Source organism: Hypomesus nipponensis, chromosome 26 (assembly GCF_054491055.1).
Source record: "Hypomesus nipponensis isolate SF chromosome 26, ASM5449105v1, whole genome shotgun sequence".
Classification (NCBI taxonomy): domain Eukaryota; kingdom Metazoa; phylum Chordata; class Actinopteri; order Osmeriformes; family Osmeridae; genus Hypomesus; species Hypomesus nipponensis.
In genome coordinates this window covers 3,021,599-3,046,576 of record NC_140386.1, presented here as the reverse complement: position 1 = coordinate 3,046,576, position 24,978 = coordinate 3,021,599, and the positions used below count along the sequence as shown (strand labels likewise).

General features: G+C 40.2%; 1 protein-coding gene across 1 annotated transcript in view; it reads left to right on the top strand.

Moving 5' to 3' along the window:
- Nucleotides 1–24,978, top strand: part of dbt (dihydrolipoamide branched chain transacylase E2) — an 87,968-nt gene that overhangs the window by 38,650 nt on the left and 24,340 nt on the right. Inside the window, exons 5-6 of the mRNA XM_084692737.1 lie at nt 4,114–4,241; nt 8,522–8,765. Coding sequence (XP_084548863.1) covers nt 4,114–4,241; nt 8,522–8,765 — 372 coding nt within the window. The remainder of the gene's footprint in view (nt 1–4,113; nt 4,242–8,521; nt 8,766–24,978) is intronic.

Here is a 24,978-nt window from a genome sequence, read left to right as displayed (position 1 = left end):
TAATACCAATCACCTGCATAAGAGACTGGCGCGTGTTTGTGTGGTTGCCACAGTGATGGTGCAGTTATGGCTGCTAATGCGCAGAGAATACCAGAAATTTAACAAGAATCCACACCTCAAACAAGTTAGCCTAGACGCAAAACTATACGTCCAATCCCAAAAATAAAGATATTTTCCGAGACCCAAGACTCTGCCGAAACCAGAGATGTCCTTTATATGTCTGTGCGATCAGAAATAAGACTCTACCAGCAGTTTCTAAATCTGGTTGTTTTCGCCTTTTCCGACGAATTTGTCACCAGATTTGCATTGGACTCAATGGGGCGAGAGTTGGACTTTCTCGCTTTCGTGGGGCTCTGAACAAATGTGTAAGTCTTTTGGATTCCACAGACAACTGTCTACGACCAGCACACAATTAGCTATCTATTGATCCAAAAACGAAGCATGAAGAGCGAAACTTGTGGCAATGCTGGCAAACTAGAAATATGTTTTCAACGACATGCGAAGCTCCCCTCCACTCTAAGCGATTCAGTCTGCACTCTTGGCTTTCTTGTACACACCCATGTAAATCTCAGAAACGGTTTGAAAAAGTCATGAAACATAATCAGTGATATTGAAAAAAGTTGAATAGATATCAAAAAGCTGAATTATTTAAAAATAGTTCAGGGTTTTGTCAACGTTTTAAAGTTTAAATGGTGGCTCTAGCTGAAAGATTGAGGAAGAAGAAGGATTTGGAAGTTGAAGAAGTTTTAAGAAGTTTGAGAGGATTTGAAAGAACTCAATTGGAAACCCATGTTAAAAATATTAGGAATATTGATTTATATTAATTCAAACATAAGAGGTACAAAGCTGAAAAGTCATAGCACCCATGGCATGAAACTGCTGAATTTGTTGATAGTTGAACGGTTTTAATAGCTGAAGATTTGAAGGCACTGAAAGGTGCCATAGAAGAAATAGAAGAAGAAGAAGATCCTCCACTAGAAAAGGCTGTTCCTGCGAAACAGCAGTGAGAATGCTGAAAACCTGAATGGGGATAGCTGACCATGCTGAAAAGCTGAACATTTTGAACATTTTCAGAAAGTTATAAGCTTAAGCTTCAAAGCGACCGAAAGGTGTTTTAAATAGGGGCTGGAGCTGGACGAAGGCATAAAACTACAGAAAAGAGAAAAAAAATGCTAAACAAAGTGAAAAAAATCAGAAAGAAGAGAAACGATGCATAAAAATGTGAACAGTTTCAAAGGGCCTGAAATGTATGTTAGAAAGGACCTGCAGCAAGATGAAGACAGAAAAGTACAGAAAAGAGGGAAAAAAATGCAAAACTACTGGCAGTTGGAAGATATTGCTTTGAAATGTAATTTTGAAAGGACTTGGAGCAAGATGAAGGCAGAAAACGGAAGAAAAGAAGAAGAAAAATGCAAAACAAAAAGGGGAACATTTCAGAAAGATGAGATGCAGGAAAATGTGCAAATTGAGCAGAAAACCAGTTGCTCAAGTCTGGGTTGAACTAATTTGAAGGTAAGAGGACAACACTGGAATGACTGGAACTTCCTGGAAAAACGTAGCAACCGCTGGTCATTGGCAACATTTCTAACCTAGAATCTCAAAACGGTGGAAAAACTAATCATGCGTGCCTGCACACCCAGTCCTGTTCAGACACTTAATTTAAGATTACATCAAAATAATAATTCATCGTGCAGGGTTGCTGATGTTGTCGTTGTCGCTGGTGAGTTTTTTTTATAGTAAATAACAAAACCATGCTACATCCAACCAGCGGATCATTTCTTGCAAGTGTGTCAAAGTGGTATGTATTAACACCGTAGGCTTGAATAATAACCGAAGGCGTGAAGCTAGAGAGAGAGGATGCAATGGAAGATTTGCTATAAAAGTATATCTACTACTTCAAATTGAAAACAGAAGATATTTAGAGTAAAGACCAGTTACTTTACATCTGTGTTCAATATCGTCAATTAAAAGTAAAAACTTTCCAGTTACGAAGCGTTTGTTCGTAGGATTAACTCCAGCTGCAGCAAACACTAAGCTTTACTGTACCCCAGCCCTGGTTTGGCTGTTTGTGACGGTCAGCTATGACAGTCGCGCCTTGATTTTTGCAGATTTCTGTGAAATTTGCTAAAATAAAAACGTTCTAGCTAGATTATGTACACTTTAAGCTCAATGTACATACCTTGTTTGGCCAATTTGGTCGATTGTGGAAAAAAAGTCAAACCGTTATTAGCCTAGTTATGGAGAGCCTGCACGCTAGCTCGATTATGAGAAATGTAGCTAGAATCCACACCTCAAACAAGTTAACCTAGATGCAACACTGTACGTCCAATCCAAAAAATAAGGATATTTTCCAAGACCCAAGACACTGCCGAAACCATTGATATCCTTTATATGTCTGTGCAGTCAGAAATACTCTTTTGGCAGTTTCCAAAGCGTCACCCGATTCGGCTTTCATGGTGCGTGTCTGTTTGGTTGCCACGGTGATGGCGCAGCTGTGATCGCTAACAAGCTGGGCAGAGAGAATCACAAATTTAGCTGGAATCCACACCTCAAACAAGTTAACCTAGATGCAAAACTATACGTCCAATCTCAAAAATTTTGATATTTTTCCTAACCCAAGACTCTTCCGAAACCAGACATGTCCTTTATATGTTTGTGCGGTCAGAATTACGACTCTACATGCAGTTTAAAAACACGTCTACTTTCGAAATTCTCTGACGAATTTTACCCACCTCTCCACTGAAGTTAGTGAGAGAATTTGAAAGGCTGCTCTCGCTTCAAGGCTCAAAGCTGAAAATCTGTAAATGTGAGCTCTTTAGTAATTACACTGGCTGAAAGAGGACAAGTTTTCCTACATTTTTAAGGTATAACTTGTTTCTGTAAGTTAAACTATATGAACGTCAGAGGAATTTGTTTGTCCATTTAGTTGAATATCAGAAAAAGAACAGCCAGCAGAGTGTGCCACTCTGCTGGCTGCTCAACCGTAAACATCAAGAAGGAGCTACATTTTTCATGTATTTAAAACTGTCACGCTGAATCATTTGGGAATAGCTGAATGTCTTGTTAACATTTTAAGGTTGAAAGGTGTCTCTAGCTGAAAGTATGCTGAACTACTTAAGTTTGAAAGAGGAGGAATCTTTTTAATGATTTGAAAGGATTTACCATCACTTTTAATGGGAGAATAATTTGCACAAAAACCTTAATTCTTTAAAAAGTATAAAAGTGAGAAATACCAAAAGTCATAGCCATCATCTCCTGAAGGAGCTGAACGTTTTGATACCAAAATTGTTGGAATCGGTGAAAGTATGCAGGACTAGTTAAAGGCCAAAAAACGACGGAAAAACAATTTTGAGAACAATAAAGATTCAAACAACGATACTTGGTGCTGAGGCAGCATTCCAACAATTAACAAACAAGCAACAGTAAATGTACCTAATGCTGATAGGAAGTAGGCACACTAGGGATGTGCATCTCCATCACTGAAGACGATGTGATACACATCTCGATGCACTGCCAACAATCCAATACATTAAAGATACATAAAGGCAACTACTAATGCGATACAATTCAACCCGTTGCGATGCAGTGCGATTCGACACAATGCGATGCAAAAGAATATGATGCAATGTAATTTAGTATGGTACATAATTATGTATTTCCTTGTTAGACAGCAAATCATAAATTCACAAAAAAAAGTGAAAGTTTTACTTCACATATTAAACAGTCTCTGACAAAAGATAAAATAAAATCAGGCCTGGACCTTGCCTTAAACCAGTCCTTCTCACCCCCAAATAAAGTTTGAAAAAAGGATTAAATGTAATGAATTGCATTAAATCAGGTTGTTATAACCAAGAGTATGCTGCAAGATGTTTTTTCCTATCCTCAACGACATTTAAGTTCCCTGTTATAGGCTCAACTGCAAATTTCCAGTTTATTCCCATGGAAGGTTTCCAACTGCAATTTTGAAACCTAACCCCAAAATATAAAGTGTGCAGACAAGGCTATATGCCGCCAACCTCCATTAACTAAATACACAGCCTTTATTGTGCAATTTCATTCATTGCATCAAAAAGCTGATACTTCTGGAATTTTCATGGCTGATTTTTCTTTCAGAGGTGGCCCAAGAAGAAGATGTTGTAGAGACACCAGCAATGTCACACGATGAGCACACACACCAGGAAATCAAGGGGCATAAGACTCAAGCTACACCCGCAGTACGGCGGTTAGCCATGGAGAACAATGTAAGTTCTTAATACACCCACACAATGCTAAAATGTTGGTTGTCAAATGGCTAACAACTAAAGCTGTCAAACATACAGTTTGTCTCTAGACTAAGGAAGCTATCTTTTTCTGCACATTGAAATATTTTAAATCAATCTGTGCCACATTTGGACTATTTATGGAATATGTATAGATACATTTACATGATACAAGTAGCATACCAAATGTCATTTTTGGGCTATACATCTCGACTGCCTGACACAAACGAAAGAAAACAATTCAGTAGTGACAGATTCTGGTAGTAATATTTGCATTACTCCACATATTTGCAGTCCTCAAATCCCGCTATTATTATTATTATTATTATTTTCTTTTTTACCACATAACTTTTTTACTTAGAGCTGCACCATGACTGTGGTGAAAACATAGATCAGTTTTTATAATACTTTGTGGCAATTCCACTGTGACCATGGAAATGACAAAGCTATGTAACATATTGAGCTACGTGAAGTTGGCACCCCACCCAACAAAAGACGTAGAGAAAATCTTGAAACAATTGTTTGTGCTCCAGTTGTGCAATAAAAAAAGCATTGTGCTGCTGTCATTCTGAGGTCACTCAGCCCAAATGCTCCAAATTCACCCAAAATAGACATATTTGTTTGGGCCTCATTTGTGCTAGTTTGTGTAATTAAAAGTGTTTTTGCCTCATTGTAGTTTTCAATATTTGACATCTAGTTATACAGGGGGTATCCAAACGTTTTTAAAAGGGGGCCAGATTTAATTCTGTGGATACACCAAGGGGACGGAAACTGATAATTCGTTAGGGTGTGTGTGAAAGAAACATAATAGTCATACGTATGCACAGGAATGCAGCGATTAACCGATTTTACTGTTAACCGTGATTTAAAACATTTCGGTTTTGTAACCTTGTAAAGGCTCAGCTATGCCAAGTGTTTCTGTTCTCACTCTCTAAAAAGGGACTTTATGTTACATGAACGATGGTTGCACAGTGAGGACAATTAAACAAACACTGCCAGTTTGCAAACAGTTCTGGAGAATTCAGTTCCTGTTTCCCCTTTAGTGCACTTGTGAAATCCTAATGTTTTCTCCTGTTGTTATCTTGAGATGATAGTACATTTAGTCATTTAACAGACGCTCTTATCCAGAGCGACTTACAGTAAGTACAGGGACATTCCCCCCCGAGGCAAGTAGGGTGAAGTGGCTTGCCCAAGGACACAACGTCATTTGGCATGGTGGGGAATTGATCCGGCAACCTTCTGATTACTAGCCCGACTCCCTCACCGCTCAGCCATCTGACTCTCTGTCAGATGTGATTTATCATTGTGTGTATTAGTTTATAGTACTTTCCATCAGCATTTCTTGTTTACTCTGCCGTATTTGGATGGGGTAGGTGTCGCATGTGTTGAATTTTTCCACTTTTGCTTTGCTTTGGAAGAATTGCTAATATGCATCTTTCAACAGTACGTTTATGGTATCACAAGAAAACTTGATTTGATATTTGTAGTGAGCAAGTTATAACAAATTATTACATGGCTGAATACTCAATTCTGTTGCCCTACAATAAACCTTTCACAATTCTAACCAACCTGGCTATAACCTGGCTACACTCTTCCATGCTGCTTGTTTGACGTTTAAATCTCTGGAAACGTCAGAAGGTGTGTCTTATGAAATTGAATAATAAAGCCAGGAATTGTCGTTTAGGCAACAATCTGGATTTCTAAGGCTATTTTAGTATTTTGTTTAATTCATGCAGTAACTTGGACAATTAACGCAAGTTACTTAAATGAGTAACTAATAATATTACTCAATATTGTCAAAAACAAACGTGTTATTTTACTTTGTACTTACTTGTTACTCAGTTACGGAATAATATTATGTAACGCGTTATATTACCTCCAACATTGGTCATCACAAGCATGACTTGAGGGTACTTGCAAATTTTTTGGCACCGCGCCTGTTCATGAAATATATCAAAAGTCTTTGCTTATGACAGCTTTGACCAAATATGACAAGATTTATCTTTCGATTCAGTGCAGCATACCGAGTCAAACGGTATCAAATTTACTCTTGACGGACATTTGAGCGTCGGCCTTTTTGACTTGTCATACTCATTGGCATATCGTTACAAAACTCGGTACGTGCCTTTGGCTGAGTTTTAATTGAGTTTCACAGATAGTATATTTGTGTTTCAAGAAATGGAAGCTTGTTCATTGTGATTTTACCAAGCAGTGGTTCTCTGCAATTGTCTATAGCCTAAATAGATATGAGAAGGTTTTACATAAAAAACTGGAGTTTTTTTAAAGTCTGCTACTTCAGGATACGCCTGGGCCAACCAAGCCCAAATGGCCTCCTTCAGCTTGATGGTTTCCTTCTGTCCACCCGCGGGTTCAAAGGTTGCTGCCACAACAGGCCCTGATGAATTTCTGACCACAGCTCCTGCCAATTGAGGCCTTGAATATGGCCCACTCGGATTCCATGTCCACATCCTCTACGGACAGGACCTCAAGGCGCAGCCAAGGTGAGGAGGGTGTCCGGTTTGGCAATCTCAGAATTGTGTTTTAGCCTCTCTTTTCTGTTGGCTTCATTGGACCTGGATCTTCAGCACAAACTGGGGAGGTTTACAGCAGAGTGTGAAACTGAGAGGGTCAGTACCACCAAGTCTGAGGCCATGGTTCTCTGCTGGAAAACAGTGGATTACTCCCTCCGAGTTGGGAGTGAATTGCTTCCCCAGTCAAAGTTTTAAGTATCTCAGGAACTTGTTGGGAGGAAGGAGGGTGAGATTGACAGGTGGATCGGTGCAGCTCAGAAGTGATGGGGGCGTTGTACTGGACCATTTGTGGTGAAGAGGGAGCTGAGCCAGAAGGTGAAGCTTTCCATTTATCTACTTTCCACCCCTCACATATGGTCCTGATCTTTGTTAGTGACCAAAAGAATGATATCGCAGATGCAAGCGGCCAAGTTTCCTCCGCAGTGTGGCTGGGCTCAGCCTTAGAGATAGGGTAAGGATCTTGGACCTTCGGAAGGAGCTTGGAGTAAAGTTTCTAGTCCTTCGTGTCTAAAGGAGTCAGTTGAAGTAGTTTGGCTTCTGAAATACCTCCTGGGTGCCTTCGTTTGGAGGTTTTCCTGGCATGTCCAACTGAAAGGAGACCACGGGGTAGACCCAGAACTCACTGGAGGGATTATATATCTCATCTGGCCTGGGAAGGCCTCAGGATCTCCCAGGAGGAGCTAGAAAGCTTTGCAGGGGAGAGAGACATCTGGAATACCCTGCTGCCACCGCAACCCGGCCCCAGATAAGCAGAAGACAATGGATGAATGGAAGGAGGGATGGATGGACTGGAACTGTCGAACAAGAGCATATTAGATAGTCACACAGAGGAGATGAGCCCTGGCTTTTGTCCCGTACTCACTGCTGTATGGTTTAAATACACTTTTTAAATTGTCCCTGCAATGTCTGCCTCTATAACACTTTTTTTAAAGTGTAATTTTGAACAGTACTTTTAAGTAAAAAATCTGCTTCTCTAACCATTGTGAAACATAGCGGATTAATTATGCCAGTCCCTGAAAAATAGAAAAAACGTATCTCAAAACACGCCAGAGCATTGAAATCCTGTTTCTGCCTACTGCACGCAACTTTTTTGGGCAACCAAACAAAATCCAGTTTTTTTTTATTTTTTTTAGTTTGTTTACAGAAAGAGACAGAAGTTTCCAATGCTGCAAACATAAATAATAATAGTAATTTGTGCAAATTGGTGCCCCAACCTTCTTTTTTCTGTACTGTATATTCTACTAACCAACATGGATTTTTTTTCTTAAATTTTGAATGGTCACATAAAAGTTAAAATGACATATAAAATATTCATGTGCAAAACTAAATGTGTAAACTTACAAAAGTTTCGTATTTTTAGGTATTCAGGGTTTTTGAATGTGTAAACCCAAAAACAAAAGAATGTGTATAGTAGTGCCCCCTGTGATTCAATCCTGGCCATTGTCGCATAGTAATGTGTTGTATGTATCGTGTGTGCTAAATGCTATCATTTTTGGTACAGTAGTTAGGGAGTTATTTAGCGCCATAGGGCACCAAATGAATAATAGCCATTTCACAACATAATGATTATATGCTAAAAATATGGATCTTCTGTGATCTCCCTGTCATTGTGCTTTAGGGTTATATTTTAATTCTCACCTGAAGTGTTTTACACTTCGCCTGAAGTGTTTTACACTTGTCAGTTAATTGACTGCAATTAACATATTTTCTGTTTTCCTTTAATATTTTAAGATCAAGCTGAGTGAAGTGGTTGGAACTGGAAAAGATGGACGCATTCTTAAAGAGGACATCCTCAACTTCCTGGCTAAGCAGACAGGGGCCATCTTACCCCCCACTCCATTCCTTGAAATCCAGACCTCTGCAGCCATACCCTCTGCCACCAAACCTAAGGAGAAGGTGGCACCAATGAGTGCTCCTAGCCATGTCATGCCCAAACCTGTCGTCAATGGGAAAGATGTCACAGAGCCCCTAAAGGGTAATGGCTAAAAAGTCAACTACAGTTTATTTATTTTTCTTTTATTCATTTAGCAGACACCCCAAAACATTACAGGTAGCCGAAACACGTGAAAAGCAAATAAGTGCCAATAGGAAGAAACACAAGATCATGTAATAAAACAAATTACAAATATAGCTGCAAGCAGCAATGCGGGTTCCTCTGCAAAATGGCAAAATATTTAAAAAATGTACAATGTAGAAGCAAAACTACTTACATTTACATTTATTCATTTAGCGGACGCTTTTATCCAAAGCAACTTCCAAGAGAGAGCTTTACAAAGTGCATAAGTCACTGAAAATAACAACAAGATAGCCCCAAAGCATTGCGGGTAGCCAAAACAAGAAGCACACAATAAGTGCCAAAGGGGAGAACTATAGGAGCATGTAGTTAAGCAAGTTACAATTAAACAACATGAAAGTGCAAATGTACCTGTAGAAAAGCAAGCAGCAGTAAAATAAAAATAAGATGAACTTAAATAGAATATTTCGCATTAAATACAACAGTTTAAGTCAGTTACCACTAACCAACAAGAGCAACAAGTCTCTAAGCAAGAGTCATTGTGATCCTTGAGGAAACATACTTCATGTTGGCCAACTTCAATGTCAAATTGCATAAAATTGCACATGGTACTACTTCAGAATGATGTAATCTCAAAGCCAATAAGGTTTGAGGCCAAAATGATATTGTATTTATTGACACAAAGATATTGAGGCAATGAGGACATTTACATAAATACAACCCTTTCCGCCATTTTGTATTGTATTCATATTCCATTTCAACCTATACAAAGACACATCTGCCCACACACAACTTCCATCCATGCTGTTTCCCTCTCTCCCAGCACAGGTCATGCCAAGGCAGAAATGCTGCAGCGGCTACATGAGGTTTAGGGGTAGTCCAAAAACATGCCTCCCACCATTGACACATTTTTCCCAAGATGGCTGAAAAATGTCAGATTTTGTAACTCTTCTTGAGTTTATACTTTCTCAGTCAATGCAAAATTAACAATAGTCATGTGGGCAACAAGGCTACGGCAGAGCTCATGCTCAGCTCCTTGTGAGAATAGCCTAAGGCAGTACAGCAGCCAGATCTGGTCCTATTAAAATACACAACATGCACAATCTGGGTGACCAACAAGATTATATTAACTGATAACCAATAATATTACAAACATCTAACTTAACAAACACAACAACTGAAATCCCTCGCACGGCTGTTGTAACCACACTATTTTCCACAAGTCTTTGCCTATTTGACATACCGCACTGCATGCTGGGTACCCAAGGGGGGCTGACGCTGATTATCTAGCTGTGCTCAAACTGTGATTTGAGTATTAGCTTTGGTCAGCTTTGGGACAAAGATTAAGAAACGGTTGACATTTCAAGGTGAAATTGAACATGGTATATCAGAATGATGTCATCCTGTTTAAGACTATCCCCGCATTTGTACTCTACTCACATTTCCTCCTATGAGCGATTGTTTGTGAGACACTGGAAAAAAAATATTTGACGAAGGAAGAATGAAGCAACAAGATCGTGGCTATGTGTGGATATAATTCATTGTTTGGACAACTACTCGACATGGTTTGATACTTTAGACCTTTGGGAATGTAAGCAGATGAGGTTTTGATGAGTTGTGTGCATACCCGGAACATTCCGAAGTAATCATAGGTAAGTCAAACTTTTTTCTCTGGCATTGTTGAAGGAACGGTCACCGGACAAAGACGTTGACGGTACTTGCTGTTGCGAGTTGAGCATGAATTGGTTTATTTCAATGGAAGCACAAGAATCGTAGCTTTCCAACGAGGTATCATATGTTTAGTCGTCAAAAAAAATACATTTGTTTTAATTGAGTGCGTTCTCACTGAGGGAAGGGGGCGCAGCGTTGCTGGCTCACCGGCGAGCCAAGGAACGGGAAGAGGTTAAAATGGCCGCTACACTCTGCCCTTTTGATTTTGATCCAATAGGAGCTTCCATGCTCCGGTGACAGCCCTCTAAAGCCAACAGTCTGTGCGTCCCGCCTGGATGTACTCTTATAAAAACATTTGTCAAATCTGAATATATTGTGGTATTATGTTTGACTTTTGATTTGAATTGGGTAAGGCTTCAAACTGTGGTCCAATGCTGTCTTCCAGCTAATACCTACCACCTCTAGGCCTCGTCACGCCTCTGTTTTCAACACAAAATCTAGGCGGAAATAGAAACTTTCACTTTCCTTGTGTTCAAGCTTCTATTACTCAACACCAGTAGGACTGACAGGGGTCCTGACAACAAGAAACAAAACTTCAGAGTGTCAGCTTTCAAAAGAGTCAATTTACATGCATGTACTCCAAATGGTTCAAGAACAGCAGTCACTGACTTTTGACTTTGACTGAGCAATTGACTTTGGGTATGCCGTTTAGGCATTTTTGGGAACATTTAACAGGATCCAAAAGAGGTTAAACAGCTGTAATTTTGTGATTTTCTGAGATATCTAGGCAGGGGCGGGCAGGCAGGCAGGGCAGGCCAGCTGGATGAAGCTGTCTTGGGGGCAGGGCTGAAGAGAAGCTGTCCAGGTAGAGAGGGGTAGTCCAGCAAGGGGTCTGTGTTGCCCTCAGCATTCTCTGTTGCATCCTCTGTTACACTCAGCATCCTCTCTTGTTGCTCTCATTATGCTCTGTTGCACTCTGTTGAGTAGGCCTCTGCATGACCTGTAAAAGTGAAAAAAGGGTCCATGTCTCTCGTCTCTCTCGTCTCTCTCGTCATCTTCCGCTTGTCCGGGGATCGGGTCGCGGGGGCAACGACCTAAGCAGGGAGGCCCAGGCTTCCCTCTCCCCGGCCACTTCCACCACCTCTTCCTGGGGGACCCCGAGGCGTTCCCAGGCCAGCCGAGTGACATAGTCCCTCCAGCGTGTCCTGGGTCTTCCCCGGGGCCTCTTCCCAGTGGGACGTGCCCGGAACACCTCACCAGGGAGGCGTCCAGGAGGGTCCATGTCAGTGGTGAAAAATAAAGCTTTTCCCATCTACACTTGACACAGACTTCAGTTTTGACTGAAATGCAATGGCAATACTTGAACTTGAATCCAAATGTTGGAAACCCATGCCAAGTCACTCAAAACACAGGCTCTAGCAAGAGTATTTAGCTCTAAACTGGTCATTATATACACATCTGACCAAAGACCAGCTCGACCTTTGCCTGTAAACAGTGATTCTCACTGTCAGAGACCTTTAAATAGGCTGACTGAGTGAAACTAGCCTGGCTAACGTTGGTCGCTTTCTCAGGCAAATTACGAATGAAATAGGCTTGTTTTGACCCTAAATACTGGCTATCTTCTAAGCCTATGCGGTCTTCCTGGCTTATTACAAAGACTTTCACAAGCCAAATCAAAATTCTGAGCCGACAGGTCTGTGGGGAATCGCTTGTTCTCCTAAAAGCTGCCCTCTTCTACCTTTTTGATGAATTCGCCGAGATGCTACATGATTCATTAATTACACAGAGGGAAAAAGAGAGCTACTTTGCGAGTTCGGTTTTCCGTCACTTCAAACTCACGATCTAAAGGTCTCAAAGTGCTCTAACCTTCACCATAATTCAAGAGTAGTCTACTTTCACGAACCCAATCATTGATTCTAGGTTAAAATGTGTAAAAATAGGACTTACCGAACGTGGCTGCCTCCAAACCGACTATCAGGCGATTCCAGTTGAAAACAACAATGGCCGCCGAAAAATAATTTATATTCGTAACGGCGAGCTGCGATTGGAAGCGAAATGAGGATGGGGCTTGGTCAGCACACCATTTCCAGAAAGGATGTGTGTGCGTCTCGCCAAGCTTGCGCGTGTTAAGTAGGTTGACCACCTGTCCCTCTTTGCGCTGTATAGCACAGCATTTTCAATATGCGACGTGCGGAACAAGGGGTGAAAATGCTGTTGCGACACAACGCAAAGCGAGACAGGTGGTCACCCTAGTGTCAAGTGGCAGGATGATTCTGTGAGAATTTGGAGTGCGCACACTGTGGAGCAATTCACTTGAATTCAATCATATATTGACATACCAAGGTGAAATTGTTTATGGTACTAGAGATTGATGTCGTCTTGAATCCTATTAGGTTTGAAAAACAATCAGTCAAAATTATATTTGATTTATTAACAAAAAACATATTGAGGCAATTTGGACATTTACATAAATACACTTCTTTCAGCCATTTTGTATTGCATTTCTTATTAAATTTGACCATTTATAAAAACATGTATTCTACACATCTGTAAGAAATTAAGTCAATTGGATCTATGGTTCATGAGGAGAAGGGTTTTGAAGGTTGTACCAAATTTGGACAGTACAGCAAAATCTATCATGGCGGACCTTATGGGTTCTTGAGGCTTTTTTGTTCCCCATGAGAAATAAGGCATGTATACCAATTTTCAGGCATTTTGGAATAATGGGGCGCTGGGGAAATCACGTAGACTTTGGGTGTGTTTTATAGTGCCACCTATGGGAGCACATGGGCCACTAACCGTGTGGGAGTAGTGAGGGACCTGTTGTATCATTTGGCCAAATTGTAAAAAATCGGGTCCAGGACTTTTTGAGCTGTTGGGCCATTTAGTGGAAAAATATAATAATAATAATAGGAATACTAACAAAAACAATAGGTTCCCTCCTACCGGAGGAACCCTAATAAGAAGAAGAATACTAACAAAAACAATAGGTTTCCTCCGACCGGAGTAGTTCGAACTCAGTTACTATGGCAACTTAGGCTGCGAAACTAGTCTGGTCAGGGTCAGACTGTCAGGCTTAGTGTGACTTGGTGCTTAAGCAGACGTTCCTGTAACACTGACCCTAACGGGAAAACGATGATTTACCACTTATATTCTTTTTTTATTTTTTATTCTCATCAGTTCAATATGTTCAACATTGATAGAAAATAAACTTAAATAGCATATAGCTACATTTAGCCTAATGCATTAAACAATGATGAACAATGCTTTGATAGGCTACACACTTTTGCGGTTAAATGTGTGGATGTTAGTTTGTGATTTCAAATGTTTAGGCATCAGGCATAGGCCTATATCTCAATCTAAATTATCCGAGTATAATTATCATGGCAATATAATTGTTAACAGTAACCTACAATTGCAAAACGAACGATCCACCCTCCGTTTCCCCGACACAAAAACCATGTACTGGATATTGATTAATAGTAGGCTATTTATTTTAAACGATGTCAAAAGTCGATTAAGATGAGTTTAGAGGGTGTTTTTTAATCAACGAAGTAAAGGTCTAAAAAGGTCCTCCTACGTAGCCTATCGTTCACGACGTCAATCATGGCGTGTCATTTTTTTTTTATTGAAGCGGTGGATGAGGGAGCTGTCATTGTACACGATTTAAAGGGAACTTTCTTTCTGGAAGACGTCACGTGGCAGTGTGCATTGCATTTGCCGTGGTGGATTGTATGATCCATGTTTTACCTCTCGGGCTGTTTAAGAATTGGGTGCACGCGCAATTAGCTTGACTACTTAAATCTGACTTGAATTAGTAGGATTGCGTGAGCTGAAATTGGCCTTGATGGAACCGCTTTAGCCCCGCTTGACTAATTAAACTTATTCAAGTCTGGTTTAGGACTTTAGGTCTAGCTTTTTTGAGCGGCCTTTATGGAACAGGCCCCTGGAGGAAATCAAGCAACAAATATAGCTGCAAGCAGCAATGGGGTGGCCAAGCAGGTCAGATGACCCAGAAGAAACTTTCGACATCCTCAGAAGAGGATTCAGAGTACACGCATCAAGTTTGGTGGTTTCGAAAATCTAAAATCATTTTGATAGTTTGCCTGAGGATTGCCTTGACTATATAGAGCTTGACTACAGGTACTAACGTCTGCGGTGTACCTGGCTTCCTTTGCAGTGGCTTACAGTCTTGATAAACAGTGAATGGCCGCGTTTCCCAGATTCGTTAAGAAGCTGTTAAGCATTAAGAGCTTCTTAGGAGCACTCTTAAGAGCGCTGTGAAAGAAGGACGTGTTTCCCAGAGTCGTTCTTAGCTTAAGAAGATCTTTCACTAAGAAGGAAATGTAAGATCAGCCTGACCCACTCTTAACAGCCTTCTTACCGACCAAACGCTCACTGCAGCTGCGTCAGGGAAAGTTATATCTGACACAAAGGAATACTAAAACCATGCGTGATGATAAATGTGCGCCCACAGCTGCAGAACACTGACGCAAGAAAAATAATAGCATAAGAAGAAAAATAACTATATAAAAATAAGTAATTGCCCATGTGTTCCTGTAGCTACATAAATAAAATGAATCATCATTTCTATCACTCATTACGTTTTCACAAACATTCGGCATCTGCATGAGTTTACATTAGATATAAAAACATCAACAACCCTGTGGTATTTCACAGATATCAGGGAAACTGACAGGTGTAATTGAACTCGGCTGGAACCTCATCGAGAGGCTCCACCTGCCAGTCTATATATAAAGGCGTTGCTGAAGTCCACGCGAGTGAGACACCATGGCTGCAATATAGCATATTCTCACTGCTAATCAACAGCGTCGCCGTGCGCGAAGCCAGATAGTTTATACAAATGCCTATGTGCGTCAGCACTCCTCCCCACTGAATGTGCTGTTGGACCGGGCTTTCCAGTCCAAGTACCGGCTTCCCCGTATTGAGATCCAACGCCTCGTCACGCTAGTGTCACCACCACACATCCGGAGGGCAACCCGCTGCAATTTTGCACTAAGCCCAGAGGTACAGCTCCAGGCCGCGCTGCGTTTTTACGCAGTGGGGAGCTTCCTGGAGGTGGTGGGGGACGGCACCATCCTCAGCAAGGCATCGGTTTCACAGAGTGTGGCCATGACACTGATCCTCCTGCGCCATGCCCGGACATACATCCAAATGCCCACCACACGGGACGAGGTCCGCCAGGTCCACAGTGGATTTCATGTCATGGCTGGGATCCCCCGGGTAATCGGTGTCGTGGATGGTACACTGATCCCAATCCACAATCCCTCCCTGGTGGATCCGTGCTGGATTGGGAGGAAACATTACGCTGCCATCAACACCTAGGTGGCAGTGGACCACGATGGCCTCATCACGGACATCGCTGCCAGGTGGCCAGGAGGCACACACGACAGCTTTGTGTGGGCCAAATCAGCTGTAGGGCTGAAGGCTGGCAGAGGAGAGTTCGGCAGGAGCGTCTTCCTCGGGGACAGTGGCTAACCTCTCTGGAGTTACCTTGTGACACCAATGATCAACCAAGCAACACCACAGGAGGAGAGGTTCAATGAGGCCCACACACACACCAGGACCCACATTGAACGGGTGTTCGGGCGGTGGAAGTGTTGTTTCCGATGTATCCATCGTTCGTCGGGGGGGCTGCGCTTGTCACCTGTAAAATGTTGCCGCTTGATTGTTGTCACAGCCATGCTGCACAACAAAGCAGTGCGCGTTGGAGCACATGAGCGGCCTCCTGAGGATGAAGATGGGGAATCATCGGAAGATGAAGCCCCCAACCTCGCCCCCCGCGAATCCAGAGCAGCACTCCACCAAGCTGGTGTCCAGACCAGAGAGGAGCTTGTCAATCTCTTTTGATGTCTATCAGCCCCTACCCCGTCACCACCAGTCACCAAGCACTGATATCAGCACCACCCTACTCCCAACAATAAACCCACTACCACTACCATCACACAACCCATATCAACTATCATGTATAGGGCTCAAGGCCGTAGCCATGGAGTCAACATTGGGGGGAACGAATTACATTTTTTTAAATAATTTCGGACAGCGTGCATGGTTGTCTGTTGTAGCGTATCACATTTATATTTTTATTAGTGCTGTCAAACGATTACAATATTTAATCGCATTAATGTCATAGTTAACTCGCGATTAATCACAATTAATCTCACATTTTTATTTATTCTAAATGTCCCTGATTTCTTTTTGTCCCCATCTTTTTTCAAATTTTAATGCTCTTATCAACATAGAAAAGTGGTTCGGATTGCTTTGTGCAAATATTTTTTTTATTGAAAACAACATTGCAATCGCCTGGCTTTGACGAGGGGGCAGAGAATTCGCATCAGCTGTGTGCTTGGCCATCAAGTGGTATTTCAGACTGGACGTGCTGCGATGATAGCTCAGTTTACAACGACAAAACACACAGATCACTGGTCTTGTCAATAGAACCATTTGGCAACTTTTTAAAAGCAAACTTTCCATTCAGAATCTTATTGGCATCCATTTCGGCATCTCGCGCTCGTCATCCACTCAAAACGTAACGTTAGCCTACTACCAGAGAATGTCTAATATCCGTAGACGGGCTCTGCTACTACTCTTTAGCCAGCTCGCAAGCCAAACGAGTGTTTGGCGTGCCTGTTATTTTGTTTCCGGTCTAGCTAGATCCGGTGTGGTGTTGTAGTTTTTCTAACGTCGGTAGTTGTTGCAACAGCATGTGAAAAAAACTACAAAGTTTGCTAGGCCAAAAAGAGCGTTAATCGCGCGATAAAATAATTGACGCCGTTAATTTGGGTTTGCGTTAACGCCGTTAATAACGCGTTAAACTGACAGCACTAATCAAAATGCTTTACCATAATTTTTGTGAGGCTTGGTCCAAAGAGCATATCTGGTAATTTTGAAGAAGATTTGACAACAATTGTAGGAGGAATAGGCTTTGAAAGGTTTTTGATAAAACCGGAAATAGCGGAAAATCTATGTAACCGGAAATTGACGCCATGGTGTGCGTTGAACTCATCTTGCACCAAGGAATCCAACGATACCTCATTTTGACAATCGGATATGCGGTTCAAAAGTTGTGTAAACGCAAATCCAACTTTGACACGTTGGTGGCGCTAGAGTGCCCAAGTATGAGACATGAAACTTTTTGAATTGAACTAGGGGACTGTCCCCAATTAGTGTGCCAAATTTCACAACTTTTGGCCAAGTGCTTCTAGGGCCTGCCATAGACACCCAGTCCTAAGAATAATATATTCTTAGGACTGGGTCCTAATATTCGCTGCTTAGCCACCAATAATATAATTTCTGCAATGAGTACAAGTAGTTAAATCAGTTACAACTAACCAACAAGTGCAACAAGTCCCTCAATAACTGTCATTGTGTTCCTGGAGGAAATAAACTGACATATGATCCAACAAATCTTTATTAAGTACCCTTGTACTTAAGTTGTACTTGTATTTTAGTTAAAGATCCCATGACATGCTGTTTTGGGATGCTTTTATATAGGCCTTAATGGTCCCCTAATACTGTATCCCGAAATTCAGCCTTGGTGCGGAATTACAGCCACTACGAGCAGTCCCACAATGAGCTTTCCTCAGGACGTGCCGTTTTTGTGTCTAGCTTTAAATGCTATGAGGAAGAAAGAGGCGGGGCTAACTGCCATGCTTCGGTCGTTTGCAAGCCATGATGTCTCGAGGAAAAACCAATGTCGCGCTCGCACGGTTGTAGCTCATTTTTTCATTGGTGGGCCAAATTCTCTGTGCGGGCAAAGCAGAGAAAGGGGAAGTAACCCCCTATTGTGAAGTCACAATAGGGACATTTTCAAAACCGAGCGTTTGAGCTCTCATTTTCTAAAAGGCGGAGAAGAATACCCAGGGCTTGGTTTACACCTATCAACATTTCTAGGCCCCCACCTACTTTTTCACTTAGCTTCAATTAGTTCACAAATACACTAGCAGACTGTATTGCCAATGAAATTCTGAAGACTTTGATAGGCAGGTTTAGGGGTAATTTTTGAACTTTTCAACTTAAGTCCTTGCATAAAGCTTGCTCACATGTCGTTTGCCCATGCGCTAAACTAAAACAGAATGTGTTTACCAAAACACATTCTGTTTTGTTAATTGTTGACACTTTTGGATCTCTAATCATGGCAAATGGATTGGTAAAACAAAATAGTTACTCAAAGAAGAGGTGAAGAAATTCACTCGGCGGAGTCTGGGAGTCTTTTTTTTATGAATGAAATCACTAATTGAATTCAACAAACCAAGCAGTATTTGAGGAAATTCTAAGTAAAATTATATAACAAACATGCAAGTAAATTAAAGTACATCCAACTCAAGTACATAGATTTAACACACCATTATCAATTGTGTTAGCTGTGGCTGTGCTAGGCATATTTTTAAGTTGGAAAAAATAGCTCACTTGTGGTCTGGTGTTAATTTGCACTTTAATATTCAAAGTGCAGTGGTTGAGATGGATGGTGATGCAGTATGTGGCATACTGAATGTGATGTACTGAAAAGGTATTTTTTTTTTATCAGCAGACTGTAAGCAAGTTAAACACTTTAATTGCTTTCACTTTGTGCCAAAGTGCAGGGCCCAGTTGTTCAAAAAGTTGAATCTGGATCATATTTATCTGGATTATGGGATCAAGTGTTGTAAGTGAGACTACTGTATTTTTTGGATATAAAAATGCGGTTTTTAACCCGATTTTACTTTTTTCTTGTGGTGTTGCGGTTTATATTTTGAAGCGGCTTATAGAGACTTTTTATAACAAAACAACAGTTGAAACACTTTTTTGTGAATATTATTTAACCCTTTAAGGAATAGCGTCGCACATACTGTATGTGATCATTCGAATGCGGGTATCACACAGGCCCCCACCCCGAGCCCCTCGGCTTGAAGCAACGGCCCCGGTGGATGTAGGTGGTATTGCATTTCTCGTTTGACTTCCGGCTCTTCCGGTCGTTTTTATTCTATTAACTCCAGTCAACATATCGAAAACTATTTCCCCCAATAATTTTTGTTAGATTCTCGAACCTGGCTCATACTACTAGCTTTTTCATAGAATCATTTTTCCTTATTTTTGCTAAGTTTGAAACCAATCCGAAATGGGTACACTAGCACCCCATTAATTTGCTTACGTCAATAAAAGTTGCCTGCAAATGTGCTCGCGGATACGAACAGGGCACAAGCACAAATGTTCACATTGGCCGATTGCCGATTTACCTGGAGCTGAATGAGACAGACTTATATTTAATGAGCACAGGGAGAAATAGCTTGAGTTGCCTGCCCTGTTGTAGCAAGTTTAGCAAATGGTTGTCACACATACATGAAATGCTGTTAATATAGTTTATTCCCGTTGTTTTAAAACAGATTAAACTTTTCATGATGGCAAATATTATATTATGTTAAGCGTGAGCATAGTGTTGACGTGTATCTGGAGCAAAGACGAAGATTCATGCTTTAACTGATAACCACAATAGGAAATATATATATATATATATATATATATATATATATATTTAAATAATATTAGTCTTGAAACTTTTGTTAAACACACCCATTATTCTTTTATTTTTTTATCGTGCCATCAAGCCAGACTGCTTTTGTGGGACAATGAAGGTCCTCAGTCACTACGTTTCACCCCCACTTACATCTGGTGGAAATGTCTTCTATATAGTTCTGTTAATATGCCCTTTTCAAAGTCAAAGGTTCAATAAAGAATATTTTAGACACTTCTCAACCTTTTATTTATTCCATTATACCAAGTCTTGTTAGATCACGTTATACCCATTAATAGGCGTTTGGTTTAGCAGGTAGAACATGTAAAACACAGGCCACATTTCTACACCGTTAAATTGAAGGCAGTGTCAAAATACTATTAAGCTTTCTTCGCCTGGCGAGAACAACGATGGAGCTAGGCGTTCATGTTAACAGTTTATTTAATCCGATACATGCGTTGGAAATCATACTCAAATCACGAAGAAAAAAAGCAACATATGTGATGAGTTCCATCTGGAATAGCCCTATAGCCTATTTCTAAAAACCAAGTGAAAGGAATACTATACAGACAGCCTACAGTTCCGTAAAGTTTGCATCATGTTTCTGATTCTTATCGGACTTGTAACCCATTCTGCCACTGCAATGCCTTTGCTCACACGCTGGCAAACCATATAAATCTATGCTCGCAACTGGTTGTTGCAAAGTATGACGTGTATAGCTAGTTGCAAGCGTGAACGAGTCTCAGAGCTAGGAAAAAAGCGAGCCACTGTTTAATGCTAGACAGGAACAGTCGGAAGTGGAAAGATGGCGCGGTCCCGTTTCACGCTCTCGCTTGCCTCACTGCGCCACTGAGCACTTTTCATAGACGTGAATGGGGACGCCATCTTGGAAGACAAAAGTTGCTTCCTCTAGTAATATTAACTCTAGCGTAACGTCGCATATATATGTAGCCGGTGAGGCCACCTCCCCGAAATTTGTTTTTGCCGGTTTGGATGTCTGCTAGCATGGTAGTAGCATTTCTACGAGTATTATGCTAGATAACTGAGCCCGTAAGCTAACTAAAGCTATCTACCCTTACAAAAAAGAAGTATACTTAAAGTTTATTTTGTAAGTATACTTTGTATAAAAAGTATACTATTATTATGTTACTTAAAGTAAACTAGCAGTGTACTTATTTATATACTTTTTTTGTACTAAGTAAACTAAATATGCCCACTTTTTAGGTCATATAGTACACTTTAAAGTACACTTATAGTGTATTTCAAGGTTTACTTTTGAATACTGCAAAGTAGGCTGTGTAGTGCACTTTCAGTTCATCAAGTATATTTCCTAAAGTACTTCAAAGTATACTTTGGAATACTCTAAAGTAACCTGTGTAGTGCACTTTCAGTTCATCAAGTATACTTCCTAAAGACCCTCAAAGTATACTTTGCAATACTTTCAAGTGTATTTATGTAAGTACTTCAAGAAGTTAACTTCTAAATTGAATAATATTACTTATTAATGTATTGAAACATTTAGGGGCCCCTCAAACACCACAGATCTTATCTTACTTGGCAAGAACAGGGCCCTTGCATCATTTCACAGCAGAGTCTTACCTCACAGAAGCTAATCATTGAGTAAACATAAACCTTGTAAGAATCCAGCTGTTTTTATGAAATGCAACAGTCATTTAACTCATGGTTACAATGGTAAACCAGCACAACAATGACAATTACCACGCAACAAAACACTACATTCTAAGCAGACACATTTAAAAAACAAAATTCATGAAGTTACATTTGTATTTCGAACAAACGGCAAACTTATCAGCAAATTAACACTGTCGTTATTCCGTTCTTCAATCAGTTTGACAGTATAACCTTCAAATGCATAATGCAACTCTTCTGTCTTCTTCTTTCTCAAGTAGCTTTTTCGTTTTTTTCCATTACTACTCCAATTGATAATTATTAGTATAAAATTATAGGGCTTCAGAATGTTTTGTCTGTAATTAAGGTTACAGCTTCAATAACAAAAAAGACTCAATGTGCAATGCATTATATATTTTCATAGACATTAATAATTAGAATGAGATGGATCTAAAAAAATGTAACCTGTAATGTACTTAAAAATTATTTGGACTGTTTTTGCTGTATAATAATAGAAAACGTACGTCCTACTCCAGAAGAAATGTATACAATTTTCTGTTTCTAAGTATATCAAAAGTGAACTATTTTCTAAATATACTTCTCAAAAGTATATCAAAAGTCAACTATTTTAAAAGCATACTTAAAAGTACATCAAAAGTGAACTATTTTCTAAATATACTTCTTGAAAGTATATCAAAAGTGAACTAAAAGTGTACTATCCATATTTTAGTATACTTATAGTATTCTTCTTTTTTGTAAAAAAAAAGCTACTGTTTCGTAAAAATAACTTACGCTTTGGGCACCGTCGGAAATATTTAGAACTTGCGCGTCTAAAGGTAAATATTAGTTAAAAAAACATACATTAAGCACTTTTGTTTTCGAGGTGTTACACAACGGCATGCTATACTGCCTATACTTGTGCATTGCTTGGTATCATTGTTCCCGTATGAAGTGCGGTTTATAATCCGATTTACAAACACAAAACTGGTCGGGTGCGGTTTAAAAAAAATACGGTATATATAACAATGTAGGCTACTTGCTACGTAAAGAAAAAGTTCAATAGCCAGCATGGGTCACTATTAAGTGTTTTGATTGAAGAGACAGAATGAGGCAAAATAAAACAATCCAAACAGTCAGAGCAATCATCTGACCCACAAACAATTAAAAACAAACACACCAAAAAATACAATGTGAATATTTTGAACGTGTTTCAAAATCAGAAAAAGGCTAAATGTGCAACAGTTTTTTGAAGCTCTCCTTTTAGGAGGTGAATCTCAAGTCTGGCTTTGATTTGCTGAAGTTGGGAAAGAGTGATTTGTTCCTCTGCCAGACGAATCTGTACTTCTGTTCTTTCATAAAAATAAATCTAATGTGCTACATAATACAAATATGGTTAAATTTGACCAATTTCAAGCTTTATATTTCAGTGTTTCCGTCGTTGATTTTTCCATGTTGGCCCGCCCCGCAGTGATTGTTAAGAGTGCATGTCAGAGAATAGCACGGACACGCGCTTCACACAGCAGTTGAGATTGCGTGTGTGCGTCTTTGAGAACTGTAGCGTAAATCATATAACTTATCTTGTCAATTAATTTAAGCCTGTTATTGTGTTAGTCTATAGATCATGCTAATTTAAATTAGGTTAACTGGTGATTTTTGTTGTTTTGTACTCTTCCCCTGCTAGCTACAGTAAATTGCACATCTGTTGATTCGATAGCGATTGCTGCCTTGCTCACGTTCGTTTCTATTTCAGGTGCAAAAAGCAGAAATCCCATATCTCTTGAGAGCTTCCCTGCTCAACTTTTTTGTTTGTAGATGTGACAGTAAAACTGTAAAATTATTAACTTTGTGACATGATGTGAAGACATGGATGCCGCCTAATACTATGCGGTCTACCATCGACATTCTCTCTCAAATTTCACAGATCAATGGGGAATCGCTTTCTTTCTTAAAGGCTGTCCTCGTCGACCTTTTTAAATCAAGCTATTTGTATAATCTGTGTAATTCTCGAGCCAATATAAAGGCTATATTTTTACGGTTTTCTGCCACCATGCTGCGTGCACATCCCAAATATTTACCATTCACATTAAGTTGTTACGTCTATTAATTGGCAGAATTTATGCCATTTAGAACATACTTTGAGTGGAAGGTGTTTTTAAGTAGCCTAACCTTGTTGCTTTAGGGGAAATAGGACGAAAATATGTCCAATATTACATTAGCATTACATTACAATGTGGGGGGGGGGGGGGTTGACAGACCTGCCCCCACTGCAAAAAAAATCCTAGAGGAAACACTGTATTTACTATACATTTTTATTTTGAACAACCCATTTCATCCAATAGCCAAAATCCGGTCACTTCTGAACAACTGGCCCCAGAAATAGAATTAAATACAATTAAAATCAGACAACTTATATACGACAGTACCTTCCTCTGTTAAGTTTCCTTGTTTAAAATATACGTAAAAGCAAATGTAAAAAAAAAAAAAAAAACTGACACAATTTTATTACAATCTGAAACTAGAGAGGGTACAATTTCTTGGGCTGTGAATATCAACTCCCTGTATTTTTGTACGCCCTTCGACTGGTTAGCTCCTGCCATTCCCACACAGCAGAAGTCTAGAAGTTAGCTAGCTCTACAATTTACCGGGGCTAGGTCTGAATTGAGGAGCAAAACGGAGCACAGCTTCCAGCTGCAGATTTATGCAGGTAGCAATGCTAGTGCTAAATATCTATTTAGCTGGTCGGCTCAGGCGCAACGCTAGTGCTAAATAACTATTTAGCTTGTCGGCTCCATGACGCGGGGTAAACGTGTTGTGACGTTAGCTAGCACTGAGGTCCCTTGGTGCACACAAGACACTTTTTGCCACAAAAAGGCCTGGAAAAATGCTTGAAAAAAATAAAATCTCAAAAGTCATGGAAAGTTGTTATCATATTTTCATTTTGTTAATTTACGCTGAGTTTTAAATAATTCACATGCTTTTAAAATAAATACGTTCAAAATATAAGCAGGCATACGCTCTATGCGGCCATAGCAACAGTAACTCAGGGAAGCGTACGGGATCATAAAAAATGCCAGGAAAGTGTAAATTTAACGATGCTTTAATACGAATGGAAAAATACATGTGGGTTACAACAGACAAAGACCCGGGACAAGCAAAATGTTGGTTGTGTGGTGGGAAATCATTCGACATTTCTAAATGGGAGAGGCGGCATTAACTAGCCATTCCAAAGGTATGCAATAGGCAAACATCAGAGCGCTGCTGCTAGCAAAGCAACAGCAGCACCCATCGCCGGCTTTCTCACCACAGCGAGGTCAACTGTTAGCAGCGCGTCTATTTCTTCGGCTACCAAGCAAGGGTTGATAA